This window comes from Mustela erminea, chromosome 8, assembly GCF_009829155.1.
Source record: "Mustela erminea isolate mMusErm1 chromosome 8, mMusErm1.Pri, whole genome shotgun sequence".
Classification (NCBI taxonomy): domain Eukaryota; kingdom Metazoa; phylum Chordata; class Mammalia; order Carnivora; family Mustelidae; genus Mustela; species Mustela erminea.
Window position 1 is genome coordinate 57,933,153 of NC_045621.1, and position 18,660 is coordinate 57,951,812.

The 18,660-nt window shown below is 37.1% G+C and overlaps 2 protein-coding genes across 2 annotated transcripts in view; one reads left to right on the forward strand and one right to left on the reverse strand.

Moving 5' to 3' along the window:
• Positions 1-552: 552 nt before the first annotated feature.
• SLC4A10 (solute carrier family 4 member 10) overlaps positions 553-18,660 on the forward strand; it is a 419,861-nt gene continuing 401,753 nt past the window's right edge. Inside the window, 1 exon segment of the mRNA XM_032355736.1 lies at positions 553-805. The gene's annotated coding sequence lies outside the window, so the exon portion shown is untranslated.
• Positions 722-1,976, reverse strand: LOC116597064 (translation initiation factor IF-2-like). Its single transcript, XM_032354330.1, has 3 exons — positions 1,921-1,976; positions 1,217-1,567; positions 722-1,119 (listed from the first exon to the last, which is right to left on the reverse strand). The coding sequence occupies exons 1-3, from the start codon at positions 1,974-1,976 to the stop codon at positions 855-857; spliced, it is 672 nt and encodes a 223-aa protein (XP_032210221.1). The 3' UTR covers positions 722-854.

Genomic DNA, 18,660 nt, shown 5'->3' on the forward strand with positions numbered 1-18,660 from the left:
GTCCGCCGAGCTCTGACTTTATCTCGCGGAGAAGCGGTTTTTGTACTTTTGTCTCCAGAGAAAGGAGATCCAGGAAAGAGGCGGAAAATGGTTCAACATTCTTGCTTAGTGTGGGTCAGTTTCAGGTTATGGGACTAAATGTAGCACCACTTCGAGATTGTCCTGTAACCCCTTTGCAATTTGAGAGATGCAAAGTGGCTTCAAAGTTCCAATTAAAATAAAAATTCAGAGAGGGGTATGGGGGGTGGGGGACAAAACCGATTTGTTGTTTCTGGACAATTTCGCCACTAGACGGCGTTCGGCGGAGTTTTGTCTGCCACACAGAAAGGCGATGGCTGATTTTCCTTTGTGTTTCTTTCACCCTTCCCACACCTAAGACCCGAACGAGGGGACGGAAAGTACAAAACACGGTGCCTGTGTAGCCAGAGAAGTTGAGCAGTGTTTTCGTGTAGTCCCCCCACTGGGTCTACGCTCCCGCGAGCCGGCCGCCCCGCGCGGCCGGGGAGGAGGCGCACGTGCGGTCCCGAGGGCGCGGGGGGCGCCCAGGCCCGAGGGCGCGGGGTGCGGGGGCCGCGCTCCGCCCGCCGCCCTCGGGCCACAGGCCCCGCGAGCAAACGAGCTGCTGTCGTGTGCGGAAACGCAGCTCTCAGCAGCCGAGGATAGATTTCACAGGAACGTAGTGCCTTGTACCGAAAGACGCACTTTAGCTGCTATTAGGAAGTACTTTAAAAAATTGGGGAGGTCGTTTCCCTTGCAGCTCTGCCACCATCTCCACCATCTGCTGTGTGGACTGAGTCAGCGTGAGGTAAATTTGCAGCTCCGCGCTCCTCTCGGAGGCAGTGTGCTTTCCCCTTTCAAGCATGATCATTTCTGCTCGCTTTCAGTGTCTTGGGTGTCTGGTGAAGGGACCCTGTCGCCGCGTCTGAGAAGCTGCTGCTGTTCCAAGGGAATCCGAGTTTGGGTTTGGGAGGGCCTGTGGGAACCAAAGTTCGCGCCCCGGGTTCGATTTCGAGTTGCCTTCTCCTCTCCGCGAGGGTAGGGGTCAGGCGAGGACGCGGTCTTCCCCGCAACCTGCAGTTAGGCTCAGCTTTCAAAAGTGTGTTTTCAACAGTGTCTTTTCTAAAAGAGACGGGAAGAAAAAAGGCGAGCGTGCAGCGAGCCCTGCATTCTGGCTCACGCCTTCCCGCCACTCGCCCTCCGCGCCATCTTAACTCACTTGCAAGCACCCGCTCGGGGCTGAGTGCGGCCGCCGGCCCGCGCCGCTCCAGCCAGGGGTGCTGGGCCCTCGGTTCCTAACCTTCGAGGCGGACGTCCTGGGTCTGTGTAAAGCAGAGGCGGAGCCAGGGCGCGCTGCGGCGGCGGGCGGCGGGTCTGTGCGGCTCCCGCGGCCGAGGCCGCACTTGCCCTGGGCCTAGCGCCGTCCGTCCGGGCGCCCTCGAGCCCAGATCGGTGGGGCTGCGCGCCTGCAGGGGCTTGGCGGGGAGCGGGGCGCTGCGGGAGGCCTGCTCCCCGACGTGCAGCCTGCGCCGAGGCTCCCCGCGCCGCCGGTGGCCGTGCTCGGGCTGTCCTGGGCCAGTCCAGATGGGGATGCGGGGCTCGGGGCTAGACTGGCAACCCGGGCCGACCTGCAGGCCCGGAGTCCAGGAGACTCTCTCTGCGTTCTCGGAGTCCGGTCCAGCAGGACCGAGACCTTGGCTGTGCCTGAGGGCGCCCTTTCCAGTCTGTAGCTCCTCGAGAGAGCCACGCCAAGGGACCCTCTAGGATTTAGGACCTGATGGCCTTTTAGGCCTAGCAGAAGCTTACTCGTGAGTTTGCTTGCAAAGCCAGGTTGTTTCTGCCTCTTTAGGACTGACTGACATCACCCGAGCTCTTATAATGTAGTAATTTAGATTATACAGAAAACTTTCTGAAACCTCTTACCTCCTGAATTTGTATTTTCTTACAAATCCTACTGCTAAAACTCTTTGACCCACCATTCTGGCGATGTTAAGTATTTATCTTTTTAGCATTGAAGCTTTCAAGGATGTTCTACTTTCTCTTGGGGGTGCAGGCAAGGAACAAAAGCCTTGTTGCATAGAGACCATTTATACTCCAGCAGAACTTCAAACTCTCTATAGCAATATTTGGGCAACGTGTTTGTGTTCATGAGTGGTTTTATAAAACGTTTGGCCTGTATTCAGGTGCAGCACCTTCTCTGTGTGTGTATTAGTTATATTACCATGTAGGCTTTTTACCCGGGGGGATAGGAAAAAAGTAGAATTTGTGATCCTGAGTGAAAACAAACCGATCTAGATTTCCCAAAGGAAAAGCAGCTATTATTTGGACAAACTTAGGAAGAAGTCAGCATCTTTTTTTTTTTTTGAAGATTTTATTTTTAAGTAGCCTCTATATCCATCCTGGGGCTCAAACTTACAACCCAGAGATGAAGTCTCATGCTTCACTGACCCAGCAAGCCAGGGGCCAAAGAAGTCAGCACCTTTAAAGACCAGTGATAAGCATTCAACTTAAAAAATACTTAATTACTCTGGTATGTGGGCAGTTACTCCCCTAATTTTAATATCTGAAAGAATAAATTTATAGTGTAATATCGATAAAACCAGGCTTTTAAAAGCTGAGACTTTTAAAGCAAGTTGAGTCATATGATTCATCGAAGTTACAATCTGAGTGCAAGACTTACATTTGGGCAGTCAGATTTTCTTTTGCCAGAATAAGAAAATAAGACAAACTAGGCAAGATTTCAGGCATTGAATTATACTTGGTTTAATTCAGTGGCCTTGAGATTTGTGGGGCTTCCTGGTTCCTTCTTCAGCTTGTAAGTTAGGTTGCAACATATTTAAAAATATATTCACTTGAAAGAAAACCCCACTGCTTTCACAATAAAGTAAACTTGATGGTGTACAAGTCACTGGTCTCATCTGAGCTGATTATATCTGCCTTGCATGTGTTTTACACCCACAGTATGGTTTGCAGCGGTGTACAAGGCATGGCGTGAAAAATTTGATTTGAAAAGTTCCATTAAAGCAATGAAAAAAACCATGGCTTAATAGACCTTCTAGTGATAGCTCCCCCTCTTACTATGCTAACTCTGAAATAAATATGTAATCTAGTGTTAGGAACATGGCATTTAGAAGACCCTTGCTGGTAATATTTAATTTAATAAACATACTAACTGTGACATTATTAATGCAATGAAGCTTGTACCACAAGCTGATTCTTTCAGGTTGTTTGACCTATTACTTATCACTAAATTCCTTAAAACATATCCTGTGATTTATAACTTGAATTTTATATTAATATTATTTTGGATTTCAGCTCTTGAAAAATATCTGCATGATGGCACTCATTTTATATACAAATCATTTTATACTTGGGTATCTTAATATATCTTTTATGAGGAGGAAGAGGGAATTTAGGAGGGGAGAGTGTCTCTAGGGATATGCCTCTGGTCATTTTAGCCAATACAGTTATTTTGTTCCAATACTAGCAAGAAAAAAAAAAAAGAATCTAAGATTATGTTTTGGGGTAAGGGTTATACTGATTTCGTATATATTGGTAGTACATATGTTTTATCATATATACATGTATAGATGTGATCATACTAAGTTTTGAGAGATGGCAAATTAATTAAACCTCTGGTTGAAAAATGCAACAAAACATATCTTGCTTCTGTTAAGTTTGGTGCTTATACTGGATTTATTTAGGTTTCAGTTTAGTACATATCTTCACGTTAGCAAAAGTGTACTGTATGGGAAAAAGCCTTTTCCTTACAATCTTATTTCAGGTTCCTAAAAAAGAAAAAGTCAACAATGTTGTTCTTAAACCACAGGATCTTCCTAGCTCACATTTCAACTTTCAAGATGTATTTGTCTTTTATTTTGTCATTCCTAGTAGGAAAGGGAAGGCATTTTTCAATCTTAGGATAATTCAGAAGCAATTTTTTGGTTCTCAGTTAATTCAGTTTCATCTTAAAAGTTCAAATTTAGCAAAGCACATGTTCCCTTGTTCATGCCAAGTGTGATAAAAACTAGTCGAAAAATAAAACCATTGCAAACAAGTAGAGCACTGCACTTCACTGCATACTATACAGGCCACATCATTTCTAGGTCTGATGTCACTGCCTGCTGGGCTGCCATTTGTAGGAACAAGTAAGGCTGCCTGTGAAAGTTGATAGAAGGCACGACCATTACAGATATGTATGCTTAAATTGTGTGTGTGTTTGAAATGTCCTCTTTGAATAGTGATATGCATCCCCGTGAACATTCAGACATTTGCTCTCTTCTATTAATGAAAGATTATTCTGTTTAGTCCCCAAGGTGGTTTTCTCCCTCTGCCTTAGGAGATAGCTTCTTTGATTGTATCTAAAACGTGAAAGAGCAACATCATCTCTCCCCTTTTGTAATATAGTCAAAATTATGGACTACTTCGTGGAATTATAACGTTCTTAATAGTTTCATCTTTGTATTTATAGTATTAAGCTATCACATTTATATTTTTAAACCTTAACATCCTTGAGCTTCAGTTAGTAAAATACACAGACACATTATGTAGACTCAGTTCAGGTCATCTGCAACCAACAATGACATTTTATGAGAACTTTTCAGTTATCATAGTGATTTCTATTTTGAATGGCTTGCTCAAGTGGAAATTTACTAAAGGCCAAACCATTATTTCCAATTAAAGATGTTTCAAAAGTGGCTAGTACTTTTATAACCTGATGTGCTTTTTAATTAAAAATTTTTAATTTTACCGAATAATAGCAATGTTTACTACTCAGCACCTTCGTTTGAAAGGCTATGATGAGGAATTATTCGTTCCACAGTTTACTTACCGTTGAATGCTATATATTTTGTTCAAATAAAATCTTTTTTTCTACCTCTGTCTTAATTTGCGATATATATATATATATAATTTGCGATATATATATATATATAAATATATATATATATATATTTAAATTGACTGCGTTCTAAATAATCCTTAGAGCTCACTCACCTTTGGGATTCACTCTCTTAATTTATGCTCACATTCTGCTTTGTTCCTGTGGAGAAAGTCAACGAAACATACTGACTTCCTCCTCAACAAATTTGTTCTTCCCTCCTCCAACTCTGCTGTCTTTCTGACACTCATTTTGCCCTTGTTGACTCTCTTGCCAACAACTTTTTTTAACCTCCTCTTTTTTTTTCTCACGCTACCACGCTGAACCTGAATCTTTATAAAATCTATGCCTGATTCATCAGTTTGTTTATTTCAGGTCAGAATTTTTATGCTTTCCCCAAAAGCAATTGTACAATTTTCAGGACAAACGTCAGATACAGTATGTCTTCTTATTTAGCCTTTCCCACATTGTTTTTTAAGATTTGTGCTTCTTTTCCCCCCTATATACTTGTATAATCACTTCATCTCTCAATATTCACTTTCCCATTATCTTTTTTTTTTTTTTTTTTTTGTATTTGTGAAAGGACAAATTAATATTGTTGTCTCTTACTGGTGTTTCTGTGTTCTTCTTTACCCCTAACATTTTTAGCTCTGGGAGGCACTCACTTCATTCATTTACCCCTGATCTCTTTTGTACTTAGAACCCATCTTTCAATGCTTTCTTTGATCCTTTTCAGTTCAGCTTCCTCATTTGCACAGACATTAAAATCTTTCTTATTATATTTGTCAGTGTGCTCTTGACTGAATGTAATGGCCTTATTACAGACTGATCTTCATTCTCTTAGCTTTTTAAAATCATAATTAGCCCTTGGGGTGATTCAGAATCACTGATTCTGCAACTCCTTCACTTTCCCTTCCTTCTTCCAGTTTTTCATGGGTCTCTCTGTTTGCTGGCTTATTTATTTTTGCATTTATAGGTTTCTATAGGATTCTTTGCCCAGTGCATGTCCTCCTACATTTCTCCTAAGAAAAATTTGCTCTATGTGTGTTAGGGAAGAATGGGGTGGGAGAAAGAAGAACTTGTATTAGTTTTCTTAACATATATCTTCCACCCATTGCCTAGTAACCTTTACCTATATGATGGTTTCTTATTTTTTGTAGCCTGGTGTATTTCAGTTGACATTCTGAATTCTTCTATTACCCTTCCTTGAACTTTCTGATACCGATTCATGTTCTCCTTGCCCTTAACTTTAGCATGATGAAGACTAAAATGAATTTTTAAAAAGTGAATTTTTCTTAGTTAATATTTAATTAATTTAACCCCTTAAGGAGATTGCAATATGAAGTGTGTATGCCAACACCACGAAGAAGGAAGGTTTTTAAAAAAGTTTTTTGAATGGCTATACAAGTGTGTGTACTACACTTAGTAGTGACATCATTGTCAGCCCTTTCTCTGCATGGCTTCAAAAAACAAGGTTCCAAACCTAGGGGAATCAGGCCTTAGCACGAGAAACAGTTTCACTTGCATTACCATTTCTTTAGGAAACTCTTTGTTCCTGAGATTGAAGTTACACCGATTTTTAATTTCATTTTCAATTCTTTCTACACTGCAGCAAATGCATATATATATGTGTGTATGTGTGTGGGGGTGTGTGTGTGTGTGTGTGTACAAAACACCATGATGCGACGGGAGAGTAAGAACATAAAGTCAAGGAAATCAAGCAGAGAATTTCTCACACTTCTTGCACAGTGCTGCCCTACGTACTGTCATGATCCTGTGCTCTTTGAGGTCCTTCTATTGGAGCCTGAAGAAATACCCTCTTGGCAATCTCTTGTCTATGAAAATAATTCTCTACTTCTGATCACTAGAATCAAGAGCTTTTACATTTATCACTTAATTGGCACCTGGTATAATTTCCACTTGAGTAAGAAATGAGGTGAAAATGCCACCATGTCACAGAAATGTTCACATAATATGACTGAAAACTTGTCATTGGTGCCACGGCAGTTTAGTATGTGAGATACCGGCATTCAGTTTATTTTGAAAATATAAGTCGCAAAAGAACCTGACTCCTAAGGTATAGCAGAAAACACTGGACACAGATAAGACAGTTTACTTCTGTGATTTTCAATACAGTCATTTGTAAAATGAAATTATAAATCAAATGTTCCAGGTATTTTTCAGCTTTAAAGAACTTTGCTTTTTGTGGACCTCTGAATTTCTCTCTACCTTGACTTCCAATGTTCTGAGTTAGGGTACAACAACCTCGAAAGCAGTGGTTTTCAGAGTTTTTAACTGAGACTCACAGTGATGAATACATACACAAAGGTTCACAAAATACCTTTGCCACATTTGATCATTTGATACACTCTGATGGTTTTTCTTTTATGTTTAATTTCATTCTGGTTATGACCTTGTAAATTTATTTCACGATTCTCTGATGGACAGTGCCTCAAAATGAGAAACAGTGTCACAGTGATGATATTAATGGGACTTGCATAGATTGTCCTCAGTTTCCTGTTGTATCTCTGTGTTCCAGTCTTTCTTTTCTAGAATGGCAGACCATACATATTAGCAAAGTAGAGTGAGCTGCTTCTTGTTTGATAACCTGCTTGTATGTGTGGCATAAAGGATGCTTGGGGGAAAGGCTTGAGAGACTGTCCTTTACAATGTTCTTTCCATTATGGTCTGCATATTAGAAAAAAATCTTTAAATTCTGTCTCTTCGAGATTGCTAGATTTTATTTATGATTTAACCTAACTTATTTGTCCTTAGGCATCTCCCATTCTTCTCTCTTTTTTAAAGAATTTTTAAAAAGGTTTTATCTTTTAGTAATCTCTACACCCAATGTGGGAGCTCGAACCTATAACCCCCAAATCGAGAGTCTTGTGGCCTACCAACTAAGCCAGCCATGCACCCCTCATTCTTTTCTCTTTCATGCACACAAACATACCTACTCCAAGCATACTGATTTATTGAAATTGGGGTCACTTCTGGTCTTGGGGATAAGTAGGCCCATACTTGTTGGTGTGGTTCTTTGCATGAATTGCCTCTTTCCCTCTCTTGACACCAAGGCACAGCTGGAAGGGGACGAGAGGATAGCGGCAGCTCTTATATCCTTTAGGTCAGTGGCTTTACATTAGAATCTGAAAGGGAACTTGTAAAAATTTAAAGTTTTTAATGCTCAGGGGCACCTGGCTCAGTAGGTTAAGCCTCTGCCTTGGTCTCAGGTCATGATCTCAGGGTCCCCATTGGGCTCCTTGCTCAGTGGGGAGTCTGCTTCCCCCCGCCGCCCCTGCCTGCCTCTCTGCCTCTCTGTCAAAGAAATAAATAAAATCCTAAAAAAAAAAATAAAAAATTTTAATGCTCAGCTTCACACCCCATCCCAGATGAATCAGAATGTGAGTGTTTGGTAGTGAGAGCCAGGGATCAGTACTTTTTAAAGATTGCTAGGTGATTGCAACATGCAGCAAAATCTGGGGACTAATCTCCTAGGATTTTTGTTTGTTTGAGGTTTTTTTGTTGATGTTTTTGTAATGAAAGAAAAGGTAGAAGGTTTGTTTGTTTTTTGGTTTTACAGCTATTAACCATGGTGACAAACGACCTAGTTATTGTGATTTCATGCCTAGGGACTCAGGTAATGGCAACTTTCTTAAAAATAAAAATAAACCCATAGATTTAAAAGTAACTATTTTCAAGTAGCTTTCTATTTTTTCTTAAACATTGTGACACATACTGTCATGTTTTAGAACGGGCAGTTTATGCCCTTGACTACAAGAGAAAAGTGACCTGAAGAGCTCTTACTTTCTGTATAGAAGAAGCATTTATATTCCTCCTCCAGCTTTATCATGATTAAAACATGGTGATTCGTACTGTCTCTGGAAACTCTATAGTCATCCATAAGGTAGCCTTTATCTAGAGAGACTGAAATTGGAAGATCATCCGGAAGTATTGCATGTTTGACATCTGATATCATTCTCAAAACAATAAATGCCAGAGTATTCAAAATAGTCCTAATCCATGGAACAAATACAGAATTATAGGGTGGGAATTCTGTATAGCAATGCCAGCCATGTATCATATTTCAGTTCGGATGTGAGGGATTACCTCCAAAATGTATCAGATGGAAAGATTTCTTCCCCTTAATATAGGCCAGATATAAGCAGCTTACTTACTCAGATAGTCCATGGCAATCTCCCAAGTCATTCATTTTTAAGTGGTTGCATCCATTTGAGTCATGATATGAACATCACTGATCAAACTGAGTCACGGATTAATTTATGTATTTGAGAATTTGTTGTATTAAGCATATTGCAATAGAAATACCATAGAAACTTTATATTTTGCTTCATTTAGATTCAGAATCCACTAAAGTGTGGAGAGTTATTATTTGCTATTATTATCCCCAGGAATAATAATTAGTATAAATTGATCTGGACTTGTGTTTTACATAGTATTTATATATAGGAGTGTTATACCATAACTAGAGGATAAGATGAAACAAGATCTGCTTTTTTGCTGAGAAATATCACTTAGAATACAAAAATTCACCAGTCCTAGGAATCAAAGTGGCTAAAGGGTGAAAGGTTAAAAGGAAAAGCCTTGGTTCAATGTATTTGGGGATTTGCTGAGCTTGAAATATTAGAAAAGTCATACAGTATTTGTCACATAGAAACAATTCAGTTTGTCCAGTCTTTAGAAATCTCCAAGTTCTGAGATTTGAAAATGAAAGGGAAGCAAGAAGAAGAAAAGTTAAAGTTACTGAATCTCCTTATTTTTACACTGCCTGCTATCCACCTCTCCAAATGCAGTATTTCATCTGTGCTGGAATTAAGTATTTATTAATGTTCGAGAAACCAGGCAGTCATCTGACCATGGCTTATTTATAGCTCACTCCTAAATTTAGAAGTGTTCCCAGATTGAAAAATGGTAAAGGGAGTAGAGAACAAATGCACAGTTTTTAGTTTACTACTTGTTTTAAATTTTATATATTTTTTGAAACAAGATTTCATTATTCTAATCATACTGTATTGAGCCTTTTAAGAGAGTAAAGTAAGATTGTTAGAATTCTCTGAGGTCTCCAAGTTTTATCTGTATAAATTATACTTCTTTTGTTTGTCCAATTAACATACTTTCTAGAAATGATAGTCAATTTTTAAAAAATCAGACGTTTCCTCTTTCCGAATTATCTGTGTGAATTGCTTCTCACTTGCTTCCATCTGCCAATCTTTTGATTACTTTTACTCCTTATTTTTACTAGATAACAAAAAAGAGAAGTTTATGGTAAAAATGAAATCTGTTTATCAGTGAATGCAATTTGGCAAGAAGGAGGATACAAATATTTCTAAAATGAAATCTTTAGACTAATGAATTTTATTTATCCTTGCTCTTTTTGCAGTCTTAAACTACCATTAATTAAGAGATTTTAGTTTATTTTTATTGCAAACTGAATACAACATTGTAATAGTTCATTTCACAGGAATCTAAGTAAGTATGGAATTAGCAAGGGGAACTCTCTAAGATAGGAATTCCTGAACCAAACCTTGGGATCTCCCTGCCATTATTTTGAAAGCCTCCCTGATAGATCTCAAAAACGATTGGTCACTTCTCTTTTTTTCCTGTGGATTGCCAGTTGAGAGGAGAGTAGTGATGGACAGTAGTATGCCTCCATTTCTTGTCTCCGTTTAGGGTTATTATGGTTCATTCAGATGAATTTCTTTCTTCTCTACTACTCTGTTGCACTCCCAACTTGGAAAATGTGAAGTAGCCCTTCTTTGCAGAAAGGTTGGGGATTCTTTTATCTAAGTTAAACTGATGTAACAAGAACTTTCTATATTGATCTGATTATTTTAGTTTAGCAAGGCTTTGTTGAGATTGCTGACTATAATTAAGGTTTTTATAAGGCATCATAGAGGTTATAGGATGAACTAAATATGGATTCTTTGTGATTTGTGAAAAGACTATATTACAAGATAAAAAGTGGTGAGTATGAGTTCTAGAACAGAAGCACAGGTAAAAATCCTCTGGGACAATGGGGAGGTGTGATTCCACCTAGATGAGGGAATCATGGAAGGCTTTGTGAATGTGATACTTGTTGAGCCTGGACTTGCAGAGACATTCTGAACGGGGAAGGAAAAAAAAAAAAAAAAAAAGGAAAGCCATAAGCCAAGTGTGGGAGGGAGAGAAGCAGAGGTCTTTTGGGAAAGAGGTAATATTTCACGTTTGAGAAATAAAGTGTATAGAGGAGGTAATAGGAAGGTAAGTGTAGAAAGGCTAGGTGCCAAGTAATGGCACAGTTTGAATGGTAGGTTTATACAAACTGGGCCTCTGATTAAATGGAAATAACCCAATCTGATTAAATATAACTGACTTTCACTACGAATTCCATTAGAAGAAACCATATGTACTGTTGTGCAACTTATATTTTTTATTTAACAATGTATTTAGGCTATATTTCCAACCCAGTACATATTGATCTTATTCTTCTTAACACCTTTACTATTAACATTGTATGGATAAATTAGTCCTAATTTAACTAGTCCTACGAATGTATATGGAGTTGTTTCTAGGTTTTTGCTATTGTAAAAAAAAAATGCTATATTGTACATTTCTCCCTGTATACTTGTGTTAGATGTCTATTGGATAAGTTCCTAAAAGTGGAATTTCTGGGCTAAAGGCTGTATCAATTTACAGTTACTCCATAAGTATATGAGAATTTGTTTCCTCACCCTCTTAGCAGTTCCAACTATGTCAGTCTTGACATAATTAAAAATTTGATCGTATTGATGAAATTAGAAATTGGCATCTAAAATAGGAAGGTATGCTCTAACTAGAAAACATATAACTTTGGAGAGTATGTTATCCTGGGGTATGGGATTGTGTGACAGTATAAGAAAACTTATAGGAATAATGTGACATGCCTTTCTAGATTGTTAAGTTTTAAAGATTTGGGAGGAATGTTATTTTCATTTTAAAACAAGCTGAAAAATTTGAAGGTAGAATGTAGTATTTACATGATTTCTTTTTGATTAAGAAAAATGAACATTTATTCTGTTTAGTTATTAAATAATTTATGATAGCACTTTGGATATTGGGAGGGATATATACAAGTTTTATTACCGTGTCAGTCAACAACCCATTATAAGACATGAAATCTCTCTTCATTGCTTAACAAAACCATTAATATATGAGAAAAAGGAATGGCAAAATATTGATTTATTAAAATATTCTGATAGAATTGTTATATACACAGATCAAAAAGCATTGTAAAGTAGAATTTAGTTAATACCCACTTCTCTTTCTTTTTCCCTTTCAGGGTGTAAGCAAACTATTACATTGCCTTAAACAACTTTAACTTGTTTCTTATACATTTTGCTTTTAATAAAAAAGTCACTTTTTTTTTTAACTTGCAGACATTAAATATATACTTTTTATAGTCCACATAATCTACACTTCTTTCTTGACTAGTAGATGAACTGAAGGAAACAGAGGATAATTCATATTTAAAATAACACATCCAATAGCAAGAAGCACTGGGATGCCTGCGTGGCTCAGTCGTTGAGGGTCTGCCTTCGGCTCAGGCCATGATCCCGGAGTTCCGGATCGAATCCCGCATCGGGCTTCTTGCTCAGCGGGGAGTCTGCTTCACCCTCTGATCCTCATTCCACTTGTGTGCTCTCTCTCTCTCAAATAAATAAATACAATCTAAAAAAAAAAAAGAAAAAAAAAAAAAAGAAAGAAACACTAACAAAAAATCATTACTTTTTTATCTCTCTGTTTCCCAAAAGGGCAGTCATCTTCACACTTTAAAAATTTTTAATAACAGAATTGTTTTTCAAAACACATTGATATGCAGAACAGAAAACATGTACATATGGAAGCAGAGTGAGGCCTCTGGACTTCTGGTTCCTCCAGTGACTCCCGAGGGGCCTCCAACAATATCTCAGTTGTTGTGAATCCAGTGCAGGAACAATACTCTCCTTGGTGATTTTTGTCCCTTGCTTTTTAGGAAACAGCAGGTGAAAATCCCAGATTGCACAAGTTCTTCCATATTCTGCTTTATTCTTGGAAGACATGATGTCCTGAATTTGATATATGGAATTCTTATGGCTTGAAATTTTAGGTTCCAGGTTTCTTGGCTGAAGAAGACAGGTCTTTGAACTTTAGTTTTTCATGTTGTTTATTGATTACCATGAGCTGGCAAGTTTACTAATAAATTCAGCTACTTCTGTGACCTCAAAGAACTTCTCCATTGTGACTCACTGATCCTTTCTCTATGGATTTCTTTTAAAACACTAGTCTTCAGGCAAAAGTTTATACTTGGGCTAGAATCTTTGGGGTCTGATCCTGACTTCCAGGACCTTCTAAAACTGAGATGGTTATTCTGGTGGAAAAGTTAATGTTATCATTAAATTTTATGATAACATTCTCCTTTATAATAATCATGTGTTTCTGAGGTATGTTAAGTAAGCTTTGATGATTGGCTCATTGATTCTTTCTAAAGGTAGATTTCCTCTAGAAATTCTGCCTTAAATATTACATTTTAATAATACCACATTTTTATCAACATGCTGCATATAAATCTGGCCACAGAGCAGGAGAGTGATGACATGTGGCAAATGGCTGACGTTATTAATGTCAGTGCTGTGGATTAAAACTTGTGATTAAATCTGAAAGGAGGTTGGAGGTGCCATAATGTGCTCCTATTGTCATTCAAAAACTTTATTCATGAAGCATCAACCTAGAATGAATTGAAAAGAGAGTAACTTCACAGAGATTTAATTTTCCTCTTATTTTTTGTCAGAGCTTTTTAGTAATTGCTTTATGCTATTGTAGTAGTTAACAATGATGAACAGAAGACTAGATCTGCGGAATGTTCTGGTAATCCTCAGTATAATGGTGGACATGTCCGTGAAATCAGCTTTCTTACTTAATGTCATATCTTGCAAAGGTATTAAGTTAACTGTATTAACTTATGGATTTAATTGGTGTTTTAAGGAAACATGCTTTTCACCTTTGACTAATGAAAGGATAAGGGAAAATAGATTATTCTCTCTATTCTAATAATGTTCGTGGCTTCTTTTGTTCTGATTAGCATCCCATGAATCCTCTGACCATTTAAATATCATTTTTTCTTAAAGAAAGTATTTATAGAATGCTAATAAACTATTAAGTGAACAAGTAATACAATATGTGATAATTTTTACACTCTTTCTACAGAGCATAAAATTTTAATACAAACTTAGTGTATACTTGATAACAATTTACATGTTTATTTTACCATCTGGTAAATGTGTAAACGATATTTTGAGAAGCACATTTCATATTCACTTTAACAACTTATCCTTGACAATATGTGCCCTATCTTATGTATCGACTGGAAGGATCTTGGAAAATTTTTAAAAAGATGAATCCAGGAAAAAAAAAAACACCATTCATGTCCTAGTTTGTTTGTTTTAAAAATATTATGGAGATTTAAGACTTGGTTTTTAGTACCAAACTCAGGCATTGCGTTGTTTGCTGACTTTTACCAGACATCCTGCTAATTAGGGTAGAATAATCAGAGCAGCTTCCAAACATTATATCATGTACATCAAATCAGGTTTCCTATGAACACTATGGGCCACATAGGTAGCGGTAATAAGATAAATATGGTTCTGTGTGTTGTATAACAGTATCACATCTTCTCAGAGTGTTTGGCTTGCTCTTGCATGTGTCTAAATATGGGAAGATCATTTTTTTTCCCAATGTGTTGCAATGAACCTCAAGTGGATAGCTTTTATCGAATACTTTAACAGCATTTATGACACTTTGGCCTTCTGGCTTTTTTATTTCATTCTCTCTGCTTATTGTTCTCACTGGAATAAATCTCAGGGACTTAACACAAAACAGGCAAATAGATAATTCCCTATTCAGTTTTATTTTAATGCACTCTTTCTTAGCTGGTAATAATTTAAGAATCTTTGTAAAATTTCATGGACTACCTCTACATATTAATTGCCATCTGTCCGTCTATAATGAAGAGGTTTGATAAACAAATTGCAAATATTGGCTTTAACAAGTATATTCCTCATCACAAAATCTTTAATTTGAAGTTAAAGCAAACCTCAAAGCCATATTTCTTTTTTCTACTAGATTCAGAAATCAAAGTACAGGTGTATCTTAAAAATATTTTTGTAAATGTATCATATCACTAATTACTTTCTAATTTATTCTAAATGGCATTTTAAATTAGTTGTCCTTATCATTTGTTTCCTCACAAAATGCATATATCACTGTTATGATTATATAACATAATTCAGAGAAATATTGTCTGTGTATATCTTTATCTATAGCTGTGATGTTAAGTTACATAGTTCTTGATACTTTATAAGGCTTATAACCTGTTCTCTACAACAACCCCACAATATGGCTCTGGCTTCCTTTTACAGATAAAGAAATTGGACAAAATGTTTAAGTTATCTTTCCAATGGTGGTATTATTAGTTAATGTTAGAGTAAGAATTTAATCCTAAATCTGCCTTGCCTGAGGTCTGTGCTCTGTTGAATATATTATTGCCTCAAATTTCAACCAGGAGGATATGTAATCCACTTTTATTGAAGTAATTAAAAGTCTACCATAGTGTCACTTGGTCTTGAAAGAGTGAAGCTTCTTGATACAGGTGTGAGATGGTAGATGTGGAGATTGGGAAGAGAGGGAAGAAATGGAGATGACCTTCTAGTATCCATTCAGTGCTTTGATTTTATAGTTATAAAGTCTGTTTCTCTTTAGATTATTATTATATGCCTCCAACCCTTACCTCAAACCAATATGCTTGGATTTAGTTTGTTTTAAAGTTGATTAGAAATTCAAATCAAGTATTTAAGAATCAACTAATATTCAGATTAAAAAAAAAAAACAAGCAAAAATAGTATCTCAGACACCATGGCAACTCTGGAAGAAAGCTGATTTCTTTTGGAAATACCGTAAGTGTTAAACTGATAATAATGATCACAAATATTTACTAAATGCTTTATGACAATTTTCTAAGATGTTTTTAAGTGTATATTAACTAATTTAATTCTCATAACAATCCTGTGAGATAGACACTATTATTCCCACTTTTCAGATGGAGGATAGAGATAGTAAGTAACTTTTGTAATGACACAGTAAATAGTAGTGGAATCAGGAATTGAACTCAGGCAATCTGATTTCAGAGTAATTATTATTATTAGCAAAGGTGTTAAGATAAATGAGATGTTAACTGATCTAGACTACTACTACCAAAAGCAGTATGAAGAAAAACAGTGAATCAAACAGGAGTTAAGAAGTCAAGAAAAAGGGGCATCTGGTTGGCTCAGTCGTTAAGTGTCTGCCTTTGATTCTGGTCATGATCCCGGGGTCCTGGGATCGAGCTCCCCGTCGTGCTACCTGCTCAGTGGGAAGCCTGCTTCTCCCTCTCCTACTCCTCCTGCTTGTGTTCTCTTTCTGTCGGGTAAATAGATAAAATCTTAAAAAATAAATAAATAAAAAAGAATTCAAGAAAGAAATCTGCAGTGGATCCTTTAGGACTTTATTTAAAGATGTAAATATTAGCAAAACAAATGGACTATTTGCCTTTTTCAAAAAAGAATTAGGATTTTATTTCAGGTGTACAATATTCATTATTTCTTTCAAATGGAATAATAAGAGAGTGTGTTGTTTGTGAGTCTGCCAAAATTTTCCTCTTTATTGCTCTCTAATTGTTCTTTGTAGTTTCTTTTTAATATTTTATTTCAAGGAATCTCTACACACAGCATGGGGCTTGAACTCATGACCCAGAGATCAAGAGTCCCACAGTCTATCAACTGAGCCAGCCAGGCACCCCTATAGTTTCTAATAAGTAGAATTAAAAACATTTTAAGCTATGTGAGCTTGTTTTATAAATCATGAGGATTTCAATTTTGTTCAAAAGTATCAGTGATATTTTTGCTATATAACTTCCTTTGTACAACAGAATAAAAATGTATCTGGTAAAGTAATTATTTTGAATTAGAAAAAAAGCATTTTTGCCAATAAAATTGAACATTTTTTTAAAGATAAGACAGTTTATTTGTATAATTAATCAGAAGCTTGTTAAATTCATGTCGAATCATCTGGTCCCTCATTTGGACAATAGTAAAGGTCAGAATTTTGAATGAAATTATTAAATGAAAAATTTCAATATTACTTTGATGTTTTACTGAAACACAAGACCTAGTTAAATGCTTGCACAGAACACACAAAACACACTGGGTATTTAAACTAGAGATTAAGTTTTTTTTTTTTTTCTTTTTGGTAAAATTTTTAAAAAATATTTTATTTATTTATTTGACAGACAAAGATCACAAGTAGGCAGAGAGGCAGGCAGAGAGAGAGAGAGAGGGGAAGCAGGTTCCCCGCCAAGCAGGGAGCACAATGTGGGGCTTGATCCCACAGTCCTGAGATCATGACCCGGGCCAGAGGCAGAGGTTTTAACCACTGAACCACCCAGGTGCCCCTTGGTAAAAATTTTTGTTCTAAAGTCGGAAATCCTCTACTTTAAATGCTTTCTATTATTATTAATTTCAAAATGTTAATCTACTTTTTTTTTTTAAATGGAGCTATTTCTACAAAAAAGGAACAGGACATATAAAAAAGAAAAATAGTAATGGTAGTATTTCTTTTTTACTTATGTGGCTTATTTTGAGTTTCAATTAAATATATCTATGTGCAAATTGAGAAATGTTCTTTTTCCCATACTTAAAAAAATGTTTGTGTATTTTTATGAATGGACTTTATTTTGTGATCTAAATTAAGCTGAACTCGTTTCTATGTCCATAGTGGTAAAATGATTTGAAACTAGATCTTCATGAATTTTTTTCCTAGCAGCATTTGCTCCTCCTCCTCCTGTTTCAACAGTGTCCCTCTGAACAGATCCTAGGTTTACATGGTTGGCCAAAGGCAAAATTGGAACCCTTGGTTTGACTGCCTTAGTCTCCCCATACTGTGTCTCTATTTTATATATTGCTTCTTCCCTCTCTTAGTTACCTCACATCCTCTTGCTTTCTCCTGTATCTATTCAGATTTGCTCAAATATCCTAACAGTGGCTTTCAATCATGGCTACCCATTAGAATCACTGTCATTCAATTTTTGGTTTTGTTTTTGTTTTTTTTAAAGAGAGAGAGTGAAATTTTTTAAAGAGAGAAAGTAAAAGTGTTGAGGAGGGAGAGAGGAGAGAGAATCTCAAGCAGGCTCCATGCTTAGCAGGGAGACCCACACGGGGCTTGATCTCATGACTCTGAGATCATGACCTGAGCTGAAAACAAGAGTTGCCTGCTTACCTACCTGAGCCATCCAGGAGCCCCTTCCCTGTCATTCTTAAAAAAAAGGAAGAAAACAAGAAAGCAAGAAAGCAAGAAAGCAAGAAAGCAAGAAAGAAAGAAAGAAAGAAAGAAAAAGAAAAAAACACAGATGCCTAGGCTAAAATAAGAATCTCTGGGGCTGAAGCTATGGCATCAATGCTTTAAAGACGTGCCCCAGGTAATTCTAAGGATTAGCCAGGACTGTGAACCATTGAGTTAAAGAATGAAGTGCTTGCTTCAGGAATCAGCAGACAGGGTGAGAAGAAAATAGTTTGGGCTTGGAGACTTTCTGGTATCTTTAAGCTCACATTACTAGATAATGCCTCCTTAGCTTATTCATAAGGCTATCCATGGTATTGATGGTAAACCAGAGAGGAGAGCCTGAGTAGATGGGTGTATCTATTAAAAGCCTGTAGAATTTGCTTTATTGGTGTTTATCATCT